Source organism: Notolepis coatsorum, assembly GCF_963971535.1.
Source record: "Notolepis coatsorum genome assembly, chromosome: 15".
Classification (NCBI taxonomy): Eukaryota; Metazoa; Chordata; class Actinopteri; order Aulopiformes; family Paralepididae; genus Notolepis; species Notolepis coatsorum.
Genome location: NC_140179.1, coordinates 16644941 through 16659231, shown reverse-complemented (window position 1 = coordinate 16659231; position 14291 = coordinate 16644941). Strand labels below are relative to the sequence as shown.

Here is a 14291-nt window from a genome sequence, read left to right as displayed (position 1 = left end):
AGAGCCATTCTCTGGCTCTGGCAGAGGGAGCTTAGTGCTGGATTTGCGAGAGCATGCAGCTGCAGAGCCACAGAACCCACAGAGCTGTGCCCGCACAGTGCAATACTCCAATTCAGCCATTGGCAATTCAGCTGTTGGGTGGGGGGCGCTGCTGAGCGGTCCCCAGACCGGACCTAAAAACACTGCTGCTCTGCGGCTCTGCAGCTGCATGCTCTCGCAAATCCAGCATGAAGCTCCCGCTGACACATCGTTGTCATTATTAGACCTGCTTGGTGAAGCAACGATGAAACAAATGTAATGATTGTTTCATTCATCGCATAGGCTATTTCATTTTAGCCTATTTTAATACAATTCAAATAATCAAATTGTGCTTAGAGGGAATAATTTTCACCGGACATTATGACCAGCACCAAGTCGTTGGGAGGTGGAGATAGTAAGTAAGTAAGTAAGTATTTATAAAGCACCTTTCATACATGTCATGTAAATAGTCATCACGCAAACTAGGGCTGGGCGATAAAACGATAACGATAACTATTGCGATAAATTATTTCCTCGAAATAAACATGAAACGTGGTCGCAAAGTTTCGATATATCGATTTTCCAAGCTTGGATATGAGCACACGCACTAACAACCAATCAGTGAAGGAGATGGCTGAGAGCGAAAGAGACCCGCGCTGCACCTCTGGGTAGAGAGGTAGTAAACAAGGCTGGCTAGGATAATTAGCTTGCACGGCGCTATTTTATAGTTTATGTGCCGAGTTGGTGTGTGGCGTGAATTCTGATGCCACGGTTATAGTAGTGTGGGGTATACGGTGGACGTCGTTGCAATGTATTGGGGCGGAACAGAGTATTTTAGGGATATTTAGTACATTGGAAACATGGCTGGCTAGGATAATTAGCTTGCACGGCGCTATTTTATAGTTTGGCTGGCTAGGATAATTAGCGTGCACGGCGCTATTTTATAGTTTACGTGCCGAGTTGGTGTGTGGCGTGAATTCTTATGCCACGGTTATAGTAGTGTGTGGTATACGGTGGACGTCGTTGCAATGTATTGGGGCGGAACAGAGTATTTTAGGTATATTTAGTACATTGGAAACATGGCTGGCTAGGATAATTAGCTTGCACGGCGCTATTTTATAGTTTGGCTGGCTAGGATAATTAGCTTGCACAGCGCTATTTTATAGTTTACGTGCCGAGTTGGTGTGTGGCGTGAATTCTGATGCCACGGTTATAGTAGTGTGTGGTATACGGTGGACGTCGTTGCAATGTATTGGGGCGGAACAGAGTATTTTAGGGATATTTAGTACATTGTCATGGGATACACTGCTTGCTCTGGCTAACTGCTAACGTGCGCGGACTGATGACATCAACTCGAGACAATCGCAGCAGCAAAACAAGTCTATTAATAGCCCGTCCATCCGCGCCGGGCATAAGAAGTTAATTAAACTTGACAGACATTATATCGACGATAATTATCGATATCGAGTTATATGAAAATAATTTTATCGCAATAACGTTTTTGGCCATATCGCCCAGCCCTAACGCAAAACCACGATAATGTTGCCGTCTCTCTCTGCCAAATTTCTCAGTTCTTCGCTTGATATAATTAATACAAATGTTTAGGGATGCACCGAATATTCAGCCGCCGATAATTATCGGCCGAAAATGGTCAAAAAGGCTCTTTCGGCTTTCCACCGAAAGGGTTTTAGCACCGAAAATATATCACCGAATGTCAAAGAACAGGGACGTTCGTAACCTACCTAACGTGTTGTTGTGATGACGTAATCAAAACGTGGCTTCAGTCATTACATGCGCAACGTGAGCTCTTCAGTCCTGCGTTCTGCAGCCTGTGATAACTCCTCTTGGGACTCGGGAGTCGCGCTGTTTCTATGTAAACTCTGCACGCAACGTGTCCAATAAATGCGTCTTTAACATGCTTTATATCCTCACCATTACTATATGCCTGTCGCGGTTAAAAACCTTTTTAATTAACGTTAGCGTTAAGCTAGCTAACAAGGCTTCCGGTCCTCTTTCTCTCGTCTCTCTTAAAGCTACGTCATCCCCTGCTAATAGTCACGGGAGATGTAGTAAATACAACAGTCCTTCCATGTAGGCTAGAATGCCGTGAATTATGACAGTAGTTCAAGTTTCTTTATTAGTTGTCATACAAAAATATAGAGTACTTTTATATAAAATGCTTACTGTAGCCACTACAGTAACATCATTAAGTCTGCTATAAGCTATTCTCCCTCTCATGTGTGCAGATCTTTATGCAGTTTTAAAGCACATTGGCTTTGTTCTGAATGCACTTTGTTGTAGTTATCCTACAGAGAAAAGAAAATGCACTTGACTTTAATGCACATTTTGTTGTATGCAAAGAGAAAATGTTTAAATTGTACAATCTTTCAGCAGTCAGTCTGGAATTAATGTATGCATTCAAAAGTGCTGAATAAATGTTTTATGGACCCATAATAGTGATTATTAATATTATTTAAGTTAAGTTTTGCCATAATCATGTCTTTTGTCATAATCAGGTAGCTGAAAAAAATAATTATACATTATATATATATTTCTATTAATCATTTTCGGCCTTTCGGTTTTCGGCCAACTGTTTCCTATTTTCGGTATCGGTTTCGGCCAAGAATTTCCCATTCGGTGCATCCCTACAAATGTTCAATATAACGGAATTCGTTAGCTCATAAACATGTGATTATAACAGACTGCTGTTTATTAATGTCGGGCAGACTGCCTACCGACACCTCAAGTCGGCAGCAGCACGAAGTCTCGAGGGACTTATTTTATTTGGAATATATTAATGACTGTATATACGCAAAAGTAGCCTAGTTTTAAATTAAAATATTATAAATGCCTTGAGGATGTCATTATTTATATAGGCCTATCAATTGTTTCGTGACTGTGACGCAGCCAACACAGTGTGATTTAATTCAAGGTGGATCGCTGTTGTCGTTTGAACAACTTCAGATTTCATGGGAACTACCAATCCCCCAAATCAAGAATGTTTAAGATTAATGAAATAAGATTGATTATTTGAAATATGGCCTGTGTAGACTAAACTATGCACAGAATTATGTCAGTCTACAAGGTCCGGATTCTACATGGTCCGGCAATGTAGACCTTGTAGACTCCACTACAGACCAATTATCGGCCCCACCCAATGGCCCCATGCACACACACACACACACACCGAAGTAAAAAATAAAAATAAAAAAAAAATTGAAAAAAAAAATTGAAAAAAAAAATATATATATATATATATATATATATTTTTTTTTAAACTTCGATTTTTTTTTTTAATGTTCAAAGCTTGTGCCATCGAACGAAGCTTCGAAGCTTCGAAGTATTTAAGACAGCCCTAGCTGTCACAGTCATATATATATATTAGTAAAGATAAAGTTTGAATGACTTACTGAACTGGTGTTTTAATCTCACACCACACTGCTTGTTTGTTATTTCAGCACCAGGCGCTGTCCACCAACTTTTTTCATGTTGAGCAAGCGCTACATTGCACCTCACTGCTTACCCATTATTCACTCTCAACATGGATAAAACAAAGTATAATAAGCATTCTTTAGGTGGTGGTCGTTTCTCTATTTGGACATTATAGCTAACATATAGCCTAGCCTAGTTGGTCTGATATATAATTTAAAAAAAAAATTAAATTAAAAACTTTTTTTTATTATTATTTTTTTAATATTCTGAGGGGCCAGATATTATTGCTGGTGGGCCAATTTCAGCCCGCGGGCCGCCTATTGCCGACCTGTGGTCTACATGGTGAGTCTACATGGTGAGGTGAGTCTACATGGTGAGTCTACATGGTGAGTCTACATGGTGGTGAGTCTACATGGTAAGTCTACATGGTGGTGAGTCTACATGGTGGTGAGTCTACATGGTGAGGTGAGTCTACATGGTGGTGAGTCTACATGGTGGTGAGTCTACATGGTCTACACCTCAGCCTCTTTCTGTCCCTCTCTCTATGTTCAATGATTTAAAGTAGCAAAACGTTACACTATAAAAACAAACTGGATAGTTGATGATAAAACATTTAACTTCATTAGCTGAAATGTTCAAAAAACATTAAGTCTGCTATAAGCCATTCTCACTTTCTGTGAACTTAGTTTTTTTAAGTTTAAAGCTCAATATATCTAGACTAGAGCCATATGAAATCCGATTTTTTTCCAAATTCCATTTAATTTTTTTCCAAATTCCGTTTTTTCCGTTTTAATATTTCAGAATTCTGTATTTTGCTTTGTACGCTCATTTTACCATCAGAAATAGTGTCTAATAAGTGGGAATGAATAAATGTCCACAATTTAATAAGATATAACAGTCCATTTAATAGGGCCGTCTTAAATACTTTGAAGCTTCGTTCGATGGGCATGGGATTCGAATATGAAAATAAAATTTGATTATTTAAAAAAAAAAATATATATATATATATATTTTTGCAAAATCAACTGCCTCTCTTTGTTAACACTTTGACTGCCTAAAAACGATTTACAACGTCTTTGCTGGCGATGCTAAAGTTGCCGGGGGACGCTGTAAGTCGTCTTTATATCAATATTTCAAAAATCTGCGATCTGATCCATAATGTACCTCCGCTGGCCTGAGAACCACCAGCAGGACCCACTGAGCTCTCTGGCGGTTCAGGAGCGCCATCTGGTGGCCGATCGCGCAACCGCTTAACAGGAAGCACAGTGGAGGTTGTGATATATGTCCGTATTGCTTCCGGCCACTCGGGATAGGTTCCGGCACTCTAGCTCGTCACACTACATAACGATCGATTGCCAATAACTCGATAAACAACATGATTTGGACGTATATACCATTATACAAGCTGGAGATGGACCGGGTAATAATATATCCCATAATGATAAAATTTCTACTCGACGATGATCGCCCAACGGCGCGCGGACACTGGGGTGAGTTTCAGCGTGTAACGTTACCGTCTTCGATAATAACTGATATTATCAACATTTGACCCACATTAGATGATTGGTATAACGCTGCCCACGGAATTATAAACGCCCCCTCGCCCATCCGGTCAACATCAGATGACGTGTAGTAACTTCTAGAAGTACGTCTAGTTGGAATTTTTTATATCGCGCGGATTGCCATCAAACTGTATTTCATCATCAATATAATGCATTTGGGGCTATATATCACGTTCTGGAGAAAGCTGCAGAAAGAGATGAAAACATACTTATACATTAGACCATACTTTACTATGAATATGTGAATGAAAAAGTTTAACGTTGCTACACAATGAACAATACATATAGGACTTTGAATGGGCCCTAATAATGGCAATGTAGCAATAGAATTTAAAAAGTTATAGCCCTGCAAAGAAGGGGACTTTCTCCATAGACAAATAGCGCTGGCAATCTATGGTATATCATTAATTTAACCCATGGCAGCCAAAGTGTTAACTACAACAAGCAATGCTGTTTGTTATTTAAGATGAGGTCGGACTCGGCACTGACAGATTTGTGTTCATTGTGCTGCTTTTATAAAGCCTCAAATGACTGCTTACAATATTTCATGAAAGCAAAGTGTTTTGTTTGTCTAAGATTTTAAAAGGTTTAAACTTTACAGCACTGACAAAGTTGAACAAAGTGCTGTACAAGTCCCACAACATAAAAAAAAAAGTAAAAAAAAAAAAAAAAATCAATTTCGCGATTCCGTCCGCGATTCCGTGATCGCGGATTCCATATGGCTCTAAATATATCAAAATGTGGCACTTTACAGTGAACAGGAGGTATATTTGTATAATAAACACAATATTGTTTTTCATTGAAATGTCTAGAAGAGCTAAAAAAAATTCAAATGATATTTCCGTTGCCTTTTTTGAGTTGATCTAAATGTTACCGATTGTGTTAAATGGGCATATGATATCGTCTCATATCGATCGCAGGCACCTGAATCGTATCGTATCGTGGCAGACTTTGTGATATCAGCAAATATCGTATCGTTGTCCAAAGAATCTATATCATATCGTGATGAAACTGGTGATTCCCAACCCTAGTAGAGTCCATACATCCAACACCAAATCCCATAATTCCTTCTGGCTGTGTGACGTCAACTTGTCAGCATGAAAATGACAGCACCAGGATAGCTTGGCACAATAGCTTAACAGACATTGTCGCTTTCTTTTGGGATTTGGCACAAACCAATTTATTATTTACAAAAATATACAATAAGGACTATGGTCATACGATGCCTGGTCATACGGCATTATTCAATATACACAACTATATTAAAACAACTACTAGCCACATCGTTACTAGAGAAACTATTTTAACAAGTTGACAGTTTTGTTTTGTATTGAGCCATACTGTATTGTACCCATTCTGCATTCTGTTAATAAAGTTTTCAATCAATCAATCAATCAATTAAATCAAATTAAACCTGTAGCTACATCAGGTACAAACAATGGTAAATGGCTGCTTTTTTATATAGCACTTGCTATATATATATAGCAGATTGCCAGACGACTGCTCTACCTCCCAAGCCACTGTCGCCCCACTGGAGCACCACTTAGTGACCAAACATGGCACTGCAACTAAATAACACAAATACAATAGGCACATTTGTGACCATTACAAATATAACACGTTTTATACTTGTGCTACAAGATTTTGGCCTGTGCTACAAAACTTATCAACCTCTGTAGCACCACTGCTATGTGCAAAAAAGGTTTACGTACAGCCCTGGAGGTCTACATGGCACGACACCCACAGAAGCAGCTCTGTTCCCATGGTGAGGTCTACATGGCACAGAAGCAGCTCTGTTCCCATGGTGAGGTCTACATGGCACGACACCCACAGAAGCAGCTCTGTTCCCATGGTGAGGTCTACATGGCACGACACCCACAGAAGCAGCTCTGTTCCCATGGTGAGGTCTACATGGCACGACACCCACAGAAGCAGCTCTGTTCCCATGGTGAGGTCTACATGGCACGACACCCACAGAAGCAGCTCTGTTCCCATGGTGAGGTCTACATGGCACGACACCCACAGAAGCAGCTCTGTTCCCATGGTGAGGTCTACATGGCACAGAAGCAGCTCTGTTCCCATGGTGAGGTCTACATGGCACAGAAGCAGCTCTGTTCCCATGGTGAGGTCTACATGGCACGAAAGTGTGTCCCATCTTTTGGTTTCAATCACCTGAAAGTGAAAAGCTAGCACCGTTTATATAAAAACAATACGCTTGCCTCTCCTGTGTCCTGCTGTCTGTGTCCATTCAACATCCAGGACCTGTGTCTCTCTCTCTCTCTCCTCCCGGGATAAGTGAAGGACATGTGTCTCTCTCTCTCTCCTCCCGGGATAAGTGAAGGACCTGTGTCTCTCTCTCTCTCCTCCCGGGATAAGTGAAGGACCTGTGTCTCTCTCTCTCTCTCCTCCTGGGATAAGTGAAGGACCTGTGTGTCTCTCTCTCTCCTCCCGGGATAAGTGAAGGACCTGTGTGTCTCTCTCTCTCCTCCCGGGATAAGTGAAGGACCTGTGTCTCTCTCTCTCTCCTCCCGGGATAAGTGAAGGACCTGTGTCTCTCTCTCTCTCCTCCCGGGATAAGTGAAGGACCTGTGTCTCTCTCTCTCTCCTCCCGGGATAAGTGAAGGACCTGTGTGTCTCTCTCTCTCTCCTCCTGGGATAAGTGAAGGACCTGTGTGTCTCTCTCTCCTCCCGGGATAAGTGAAGGCCTGGCCTGTGTCTCTCTCTCTCTCTCTCCTCCCGGGATAAGTGAAGGACCTGTGACTCTCTCTCCTCCCGGGATAAGTGAAGGACCTGTGTCTCTCTCTCTCTCCTCCCGGGATAAGTGAAGGTCTCTCTCTCTCTCTCTCTCTCTCTTCCCAGGATAAGTGATGGCCTGGCCTGTGTGTGTGTGTGTCTCTCTCTCTCTCTCTCTCTCCTCCCGGGATAAGTGAAGGCCTGGCCTGTGTCTCTCTCTCTCTCTCTATCTCCTCCCGGGATAAGTGAAGGACGACAGGGTTGAAACTTAGACAAGAAGAAGTGTCCAGTAATCCACTCACTCAGCAGCACGCTGTGTGGCTTAGATGGGAAATATAGTGTACTTACAGTTTGCAAACATAACAACAAGCGCAAAAATGTGTTGTCACTTATATAGAGAGGATATAAATATATATATATATTCGTATTTATTGCGAGCTTGGGGAGAAACACACTCCACTTGTGCTGCCTACCTTTAGACTGTCCGTTGATGGCTGAGTCTCCTATGGAATCCTTCCGGATGCGTTTGCTCGGAGGTCGGACGCTGGAGCGGAGAAAGTGATGCTGGTCGCAGCTCGGAGGAGGAGGAGGAGCGGGGGTCTGGTCCTGGTCCTGGTCCTGGGAGGGGAGGGGGAGGAGGACTGTCTCTGGATGAAGAAGAGTCTCCTCCGCTCCTCCGTCTCTCTTTGTGCTCCGCTCCTCGTCCTCCTCCTCGGCGTCACAACAATTCTTCCGCCCGGCGTCGACACCGCCGCTCCCGTCACGGGAGTGGAGCGTCATCCTGCCGGCAGAAAGACACGGGGAGAGAGAGGTTCATCATAAACAATAACAATAATAACAACCAGAGCGCGCGGCTGAACAGCATCAACTTGTAGAAGACGACGCTCCAACAACATGGCCGCCGCTGTTTGTGTCAGAGCCCCGGCGATCCGCGTCCCTCCCGAGCCGAACATAGCGCTCTGTCGCCGGGTCTGTCTTCACGTTACAACCGGTCACACAGCCGACACACCGACCGGCGCGTCGAAACGGGTGTCGTTGAGTTACATTTCATTTTATTTCGGTTCAATTCAGAGGAATAAATAAATATTCAAAGTGCAGCGCGTCGGTTAGAGAGCCTCGACCTCTAAACTCAGTGTTAGTGTTCGGGGGGAGAATCATAGTAACAACGTTACCCGCTGCCGGGGTCCGGGGTCCTCTTCCTCTTCACCATGAGTCTATAATAATCAATAATCAATCCAATCGAGCATAATAATGATGATAAGAAGAAGAAGAAGCAGCAACGGTTAACTGCTCTCCCCGCGCGCTGCTGCCTCGACTGTGAAGCTCAACTCAGCGCGCAGTTCAGCTGATTCTGTTCGACCAACATATAATAACTATAACCCTCTCAACGAGACGTTATCATCAAAACTACTCAATATCATTATTCATGTCGTAAAAAAAACTATGTTATTACTACAACTCTGTCGCGGTGAACGCATTCGAATTAAACTGCCAAATCAGAGTTTCTGCATCATTACAGTCCTGCTGCTGCGTGTTGTGGACTTTGCTTCTCACTACGTCACCAGCATCACCGACTGCTGCAAGGAATATTGTTTTCATAAACAAGTTATTCTTCATTACAACCTGTACCATTTCAAGGCAGTGTAACATACTGTCTTGATGATGTCATGTATGTCATACATGTCACTATGAATTGAAAATGGGGGACCCTGATGTAAACAAGACGAAAGTTTTTCTATGGTCTGCATCTCCTTAACAATTGTGTGTATTGAGCTGTACTGTATTGTACCCATTCTGCAATCTGTTAAAACAAAGTGCAATCAATCATACATGATTGATAACCTGTAACAGCGATATTACTTAATATATCTTCGCTGAGGGGTTCATGAATAAAGAACAATGCCTGGAGTAAAGTGAATGTGTATCTCCTCATGTTCTGTTGCATTTAGTAAACCGTAAACACACGTTTAAATGCATCTATAATCAAATCAACACATATCGTAACACTTCATACAAGAGCCTATCATATGCAAACAAATGATAGATACAGGCATTCACGTAACTTATACAATACATGTCAACAAACAGACATATAGACAAGATTTAAATGATTTAATCAGAGACAAGAACTGCCCTTGGCTTCTGTTTCTCTCTCTCTCTCTCTCCCTCCCTGGTCACACACAGCCGACGAGACAATAATGTAATATGTTACATCCATCAACAACAGTTTGATGACATCTAGCTGCTAAACTTGCGTCTCCACCAACGGCCACTCATATAGCTAGATAACAGTCAATATGTGCATTATTAAAGCGTAATCTGAGAAATTATTCAAACATTCGTCTTTGATATATATATTATATATTATATTATATATATTTATTTAAACCCCAGTAATGGATTCAATCCCATCAATCAATGCTGCGAGTAAAAGCCAGCTCCACAGAGCCTTGCAGAACAGTCGAGAGCGGCTAGCTAACCGCTAGCTGGTAAACAATAAGCAAAGACACTGTGTATAAAGATAATCAACTTCTTGATGAACAGCATTCGGGGTTTGTGAGCGCAACGATTAAAGCGAAGTCCACACTACGTTACCTTGGGTGCAGATAGTAGTAATATTCCCCTCGTGAAACATACCAAACTTCACTAGCTAGCTTAGCTCTGGGCTGCCGACAGACAGGAGTCGGACGCTGTGCGGAAGTGACGCAGAGCACCTCTCCACGCCCCGCCCACTGCAACTTAAAAACAAACCTCACGATTGGTCAGAAATAAGTGGATCGACAGAAACTCAATCCAATCGTCGCTAAAGGTGGGATTAAAGAGGCAACCAATTGTGTGTCACCCTTTTGTGCTTTGTAAAATGTGTTATCCTCCGTTTGATTGATTGATTGATTGATTGAAATTTGTATTAACAGATTACAGAATGGGTACAAATAGGGCTGGACTGGGACCAAAAAATCGGCCCTCGCATTTTTGGCCCAGACTGGCCCACCATAATCGGTCGGACACCACCCACCAGTACACCATCCTTGGGGTCCCCTTAAATATGCGTACCTTTGATTGATTGATTGATTGATTGAAAACTTTATTAACAGATTGCAGAATGGGTACAATACAGTACAGCTCAATACACACAATTGTTAAGGGGATGGCCGGGATGCAGACCAGAGAAAGACTTTCGTCTTGTTTACATCAGGGTCCCCCATTTTCAATTCATCGTGACATTTATGACATACATGACATACAGATAGACAGTACTGCTACATCTATACATTTATGACATACCAGATTTACAAATACAGTACTGTTTGTGATACAAAAATAGTCTAAAAAAGAGAGTATATACATTTGACGAAGAAACTGTACATTGGAGGAGGTTGGTAGGTAGGAGGTTTGTATGTGGGGTGGGCGGGGGGAACTGTACATTGGAGGTGTATCCTTTATCTCACAGAGGAGATAAACCTGGGAACTGACGATGTCACTGCGATGTGCTGCTGTTGTGCTTTGATAATTATACACAAAACATCACATACGATTATCACAGAAGCCACAGAAAAATATCACTTCTGACAAGAACAAGTTACAGGTTGAAAAAGCCCTCAGCTCGGAACTCGGCAGAATCTGCACCTGGCTCACTGATAACAAACTATCATTATACATGGGTAAAACAGAGTCCATTCTCTTCGGTTCAAATAACAAACTCAGCAAGACCGACGGCTTCTCAGTTACAGTGGGTGACAATATTGTCACAAGGAAAGATGGAATTACCTACCTAGGTTCCATCCTAGAGGCAAATCTTTCCTGTGACAAAATGGCATCCAATGTAATAAATAAAAGTCAACCAACAAACTAGATTCTTGTACCGGATCTCCTCTCTGGTAAACAAGAATACCCTGAAGACTCTGGCAGGAGCATTCATTCAAGGGTACTACGACTATGCTTTCACCTCATTGTACCAAAGCACCTCAAAGGCGCTAAAAACAAGATTACAAACATCACAAAACAAACTGGTCAGACTACTACTTGACCTTACTCCTAGAACCCACCTCACCCCTGCCCACTTTGACTACCTAGGATGGCTTAGAGTAGATGACAGAGTACAGCAACTTGCAATGGGCCTGGTCTACAAGATACACACACCACTAGGGTACCCATGTACATGTCAAAATACTTCCCAAAGGTCAGTGAATACCACAACCACAACACCGGAGGGAGTTCCACAAATCATGTGCAACCCAGATTCGGCACAAACAAGGGACTAAACACATTTTGCAATTATGCCACAACAATGTGGAACGTCCTACCCACAGCCGTAAAAAGATGTGAATCCCTACCCACATTCAAAATCGCTCTTAAAGAGCATACGGGAGGCTGCAGTTCTAAACTGGCCACCGTAAATGTCCAAACCCAACCCCCTCCAATGTACAACCCCCCCCCACCCAACCACCTCCAATGTACAGTTTCTTCCCCCTCAAATGTATATACTCTCTTTTTAGAAAAATTGTTTTACTCATAAACAGTACTGTATTTGTAGATCTGGTATGTCATAAATGTCTAGATGTAGCAGTACTGTCTATCTGTATGTCATGTATGTCATTTATGTTATGATGAATTGAAAATGGGGGACCCTGATGTAAACAAGACAAAAGTCTTTCTCTGGTTTGCATCCCCTTAACAATTGTGTGTATTGAGCTGTACTGTATTGTACCCATTCTGCAATCTGTTAATAACATTTTCAATCAATCAATCAATCAATCAATCAATCAATCAACAATTTATGCACAATTGTTAACTTTCTTATTTTATTTGCATGATTTCATATCCAAAACACTACATCTCCTACTTCAACTCCATCTTTAAAGTTGTTTCTAATTGAAATTGAATGTTATTTTGAGTCTCTTAAATTTGTAACAAACAAATCATGTTTGTCTGAAGAAGTCTGTCACCAAAATGTTTTGTTTTGTTTCTTGTTATATGAACTAGTATGACTTTTACAATAACACATGCAGTGTTGTGTGTGAATGTTAGGGTTCCCACGCTTGCCTTGAAAACATTTTCCATGCTACCTCCTCATTTTCCAGGTACCATATTAAGTGATGATCTATAGGCCCCTGAAGCTTTCCGCCCCCCTCCGCACCCCCCTCCCCTCACACACACAACCCCCTAGGACACCTGACTACTTACTTGATTTAAAAGATGTGCCAGTCAAGTCTACATTGTAAATTCTTAGAGATTATGTCTTATTGATAATATCAATGCATGAAATAATGCAACAAGCTGTAGATCAGTGGTCCCCAAACTACGGCCCGCGGGCCTGATCCGGCCCGCCTCCACATTTGGCCCGGCCCCCTAGAGCCCCGGAGCTTTAAAAAAAAAAAATAAATAAAAAATAAAGATTTTTTTTGTTTAAGATGGCAGCATCCCCATTGTCGTGCTGAATGTTTGTTAGTGTTTGATATTTTTTGGGGGGTTTTAGTACTTTTAAACATCCATTTTTAGTAAGTAGTAGTTTTCATTTTATCCTATACATTTTTCATTCACCGATTTGTGGACTTTTTTTTAGTGTCCTGAAAGGCGCCTTATAAATAAAATGTATTATTATTATTATTATTATTATTATTATTATTATTATTATTATTATTATTATTATTATTATTATTATTATTATTATTATTATTATTATTATTATTATTATTATTATTATTATTATTATTATTATTATTATTATTATTATTATTATTATTATTATTATTATTATTATTATTATTATTATTATTATTATTATTATTATTATTATTATTATTATTATTATTATTATTATTATTATTATTATTATTATTATTATTATTATTATTATTATTATTATTATTATTATTATTATTATTATTATTATTATCATCATCCAGGAGGGAAAGACACTTTGGATAGTAGGGACTGCATCTCTGCCTGTCCTGGCCAGAAAACACTTTGCAACTGTGATCTCCTCTGGCAGTAGTTGGATATTGTAATGTGTGGCGAGGGGTTGCAGCAATTCCACTGAGAGAAACTGGTCTGAGGCTGGATAACATGCATGCCTGTATGCCTCTCATAAGTTGTTCTCCAACTCATGAGAACCTGCTCTCAAGCTCTTGCAGCATTCTGTCGAGGACTGGATAGAACAGTCTCTGTCTCAGCTGATCTCCTGAGCTGAGGTCTGAGCTTGTGCCACAAGATGACTCAACTACATACTCATCCATCCTTTTCTGCTTCCTCCTTTGGCTGGTAGTATGTTCCTCAATCCCAAGGCCATTACATATGGCCTTTGTCCTGTCATACATGTCCACTGCCATCTCTGAAGTGCGATAACCTTTGAGTGTGTCCTGCACTGTGCTTTTAAATAGTACAGAGCTAGAGCTAGGTGGTCTGTAGGTACTGTATATTATTTCATAAATAGTGTTATTTATTTCATTAATATTGTTATTATTTATTTCCTGACTCTTTTTTTTTTCTGTGAAGAAGATCCCGGAAAGGGTTATTAATATTTGGTTATGTGTGGCTTTCTGGAAA

The 14291-nt window shown here is 41.0% G+C and overlaps 1 protein-coding gene across 1 annotated transcript in view; it reads right to left on the bottom strand.

The window, feature by feature from the left end:
- The window catches only part of cramp1 (cramped chromatin regulator homolog 1), a 66143-nt gene extending 57092 nt beyond the window's left edge, over positions 1–9051 (bottom strand). Inside the window, exons 1-2 of the mRNA XM_084330199.1 lie at positions 8918–9051; positions 8219–8526 (exon numbers count right to left, since the gene is read on the bottom strand). Coding sequence (XP_084186325.1) covers positions 8219–8526; positions 8918–8955 — 346 coding nt within the window. The 5' untranslated portion in view covers positions 8956–9051. The remainder of the gene's footprint in view (positions 1–8218; positions 8527–8917) is intronic.
- Between the last annotated feature and the right edge of the window lie 5240 nt (positions 9052–14291).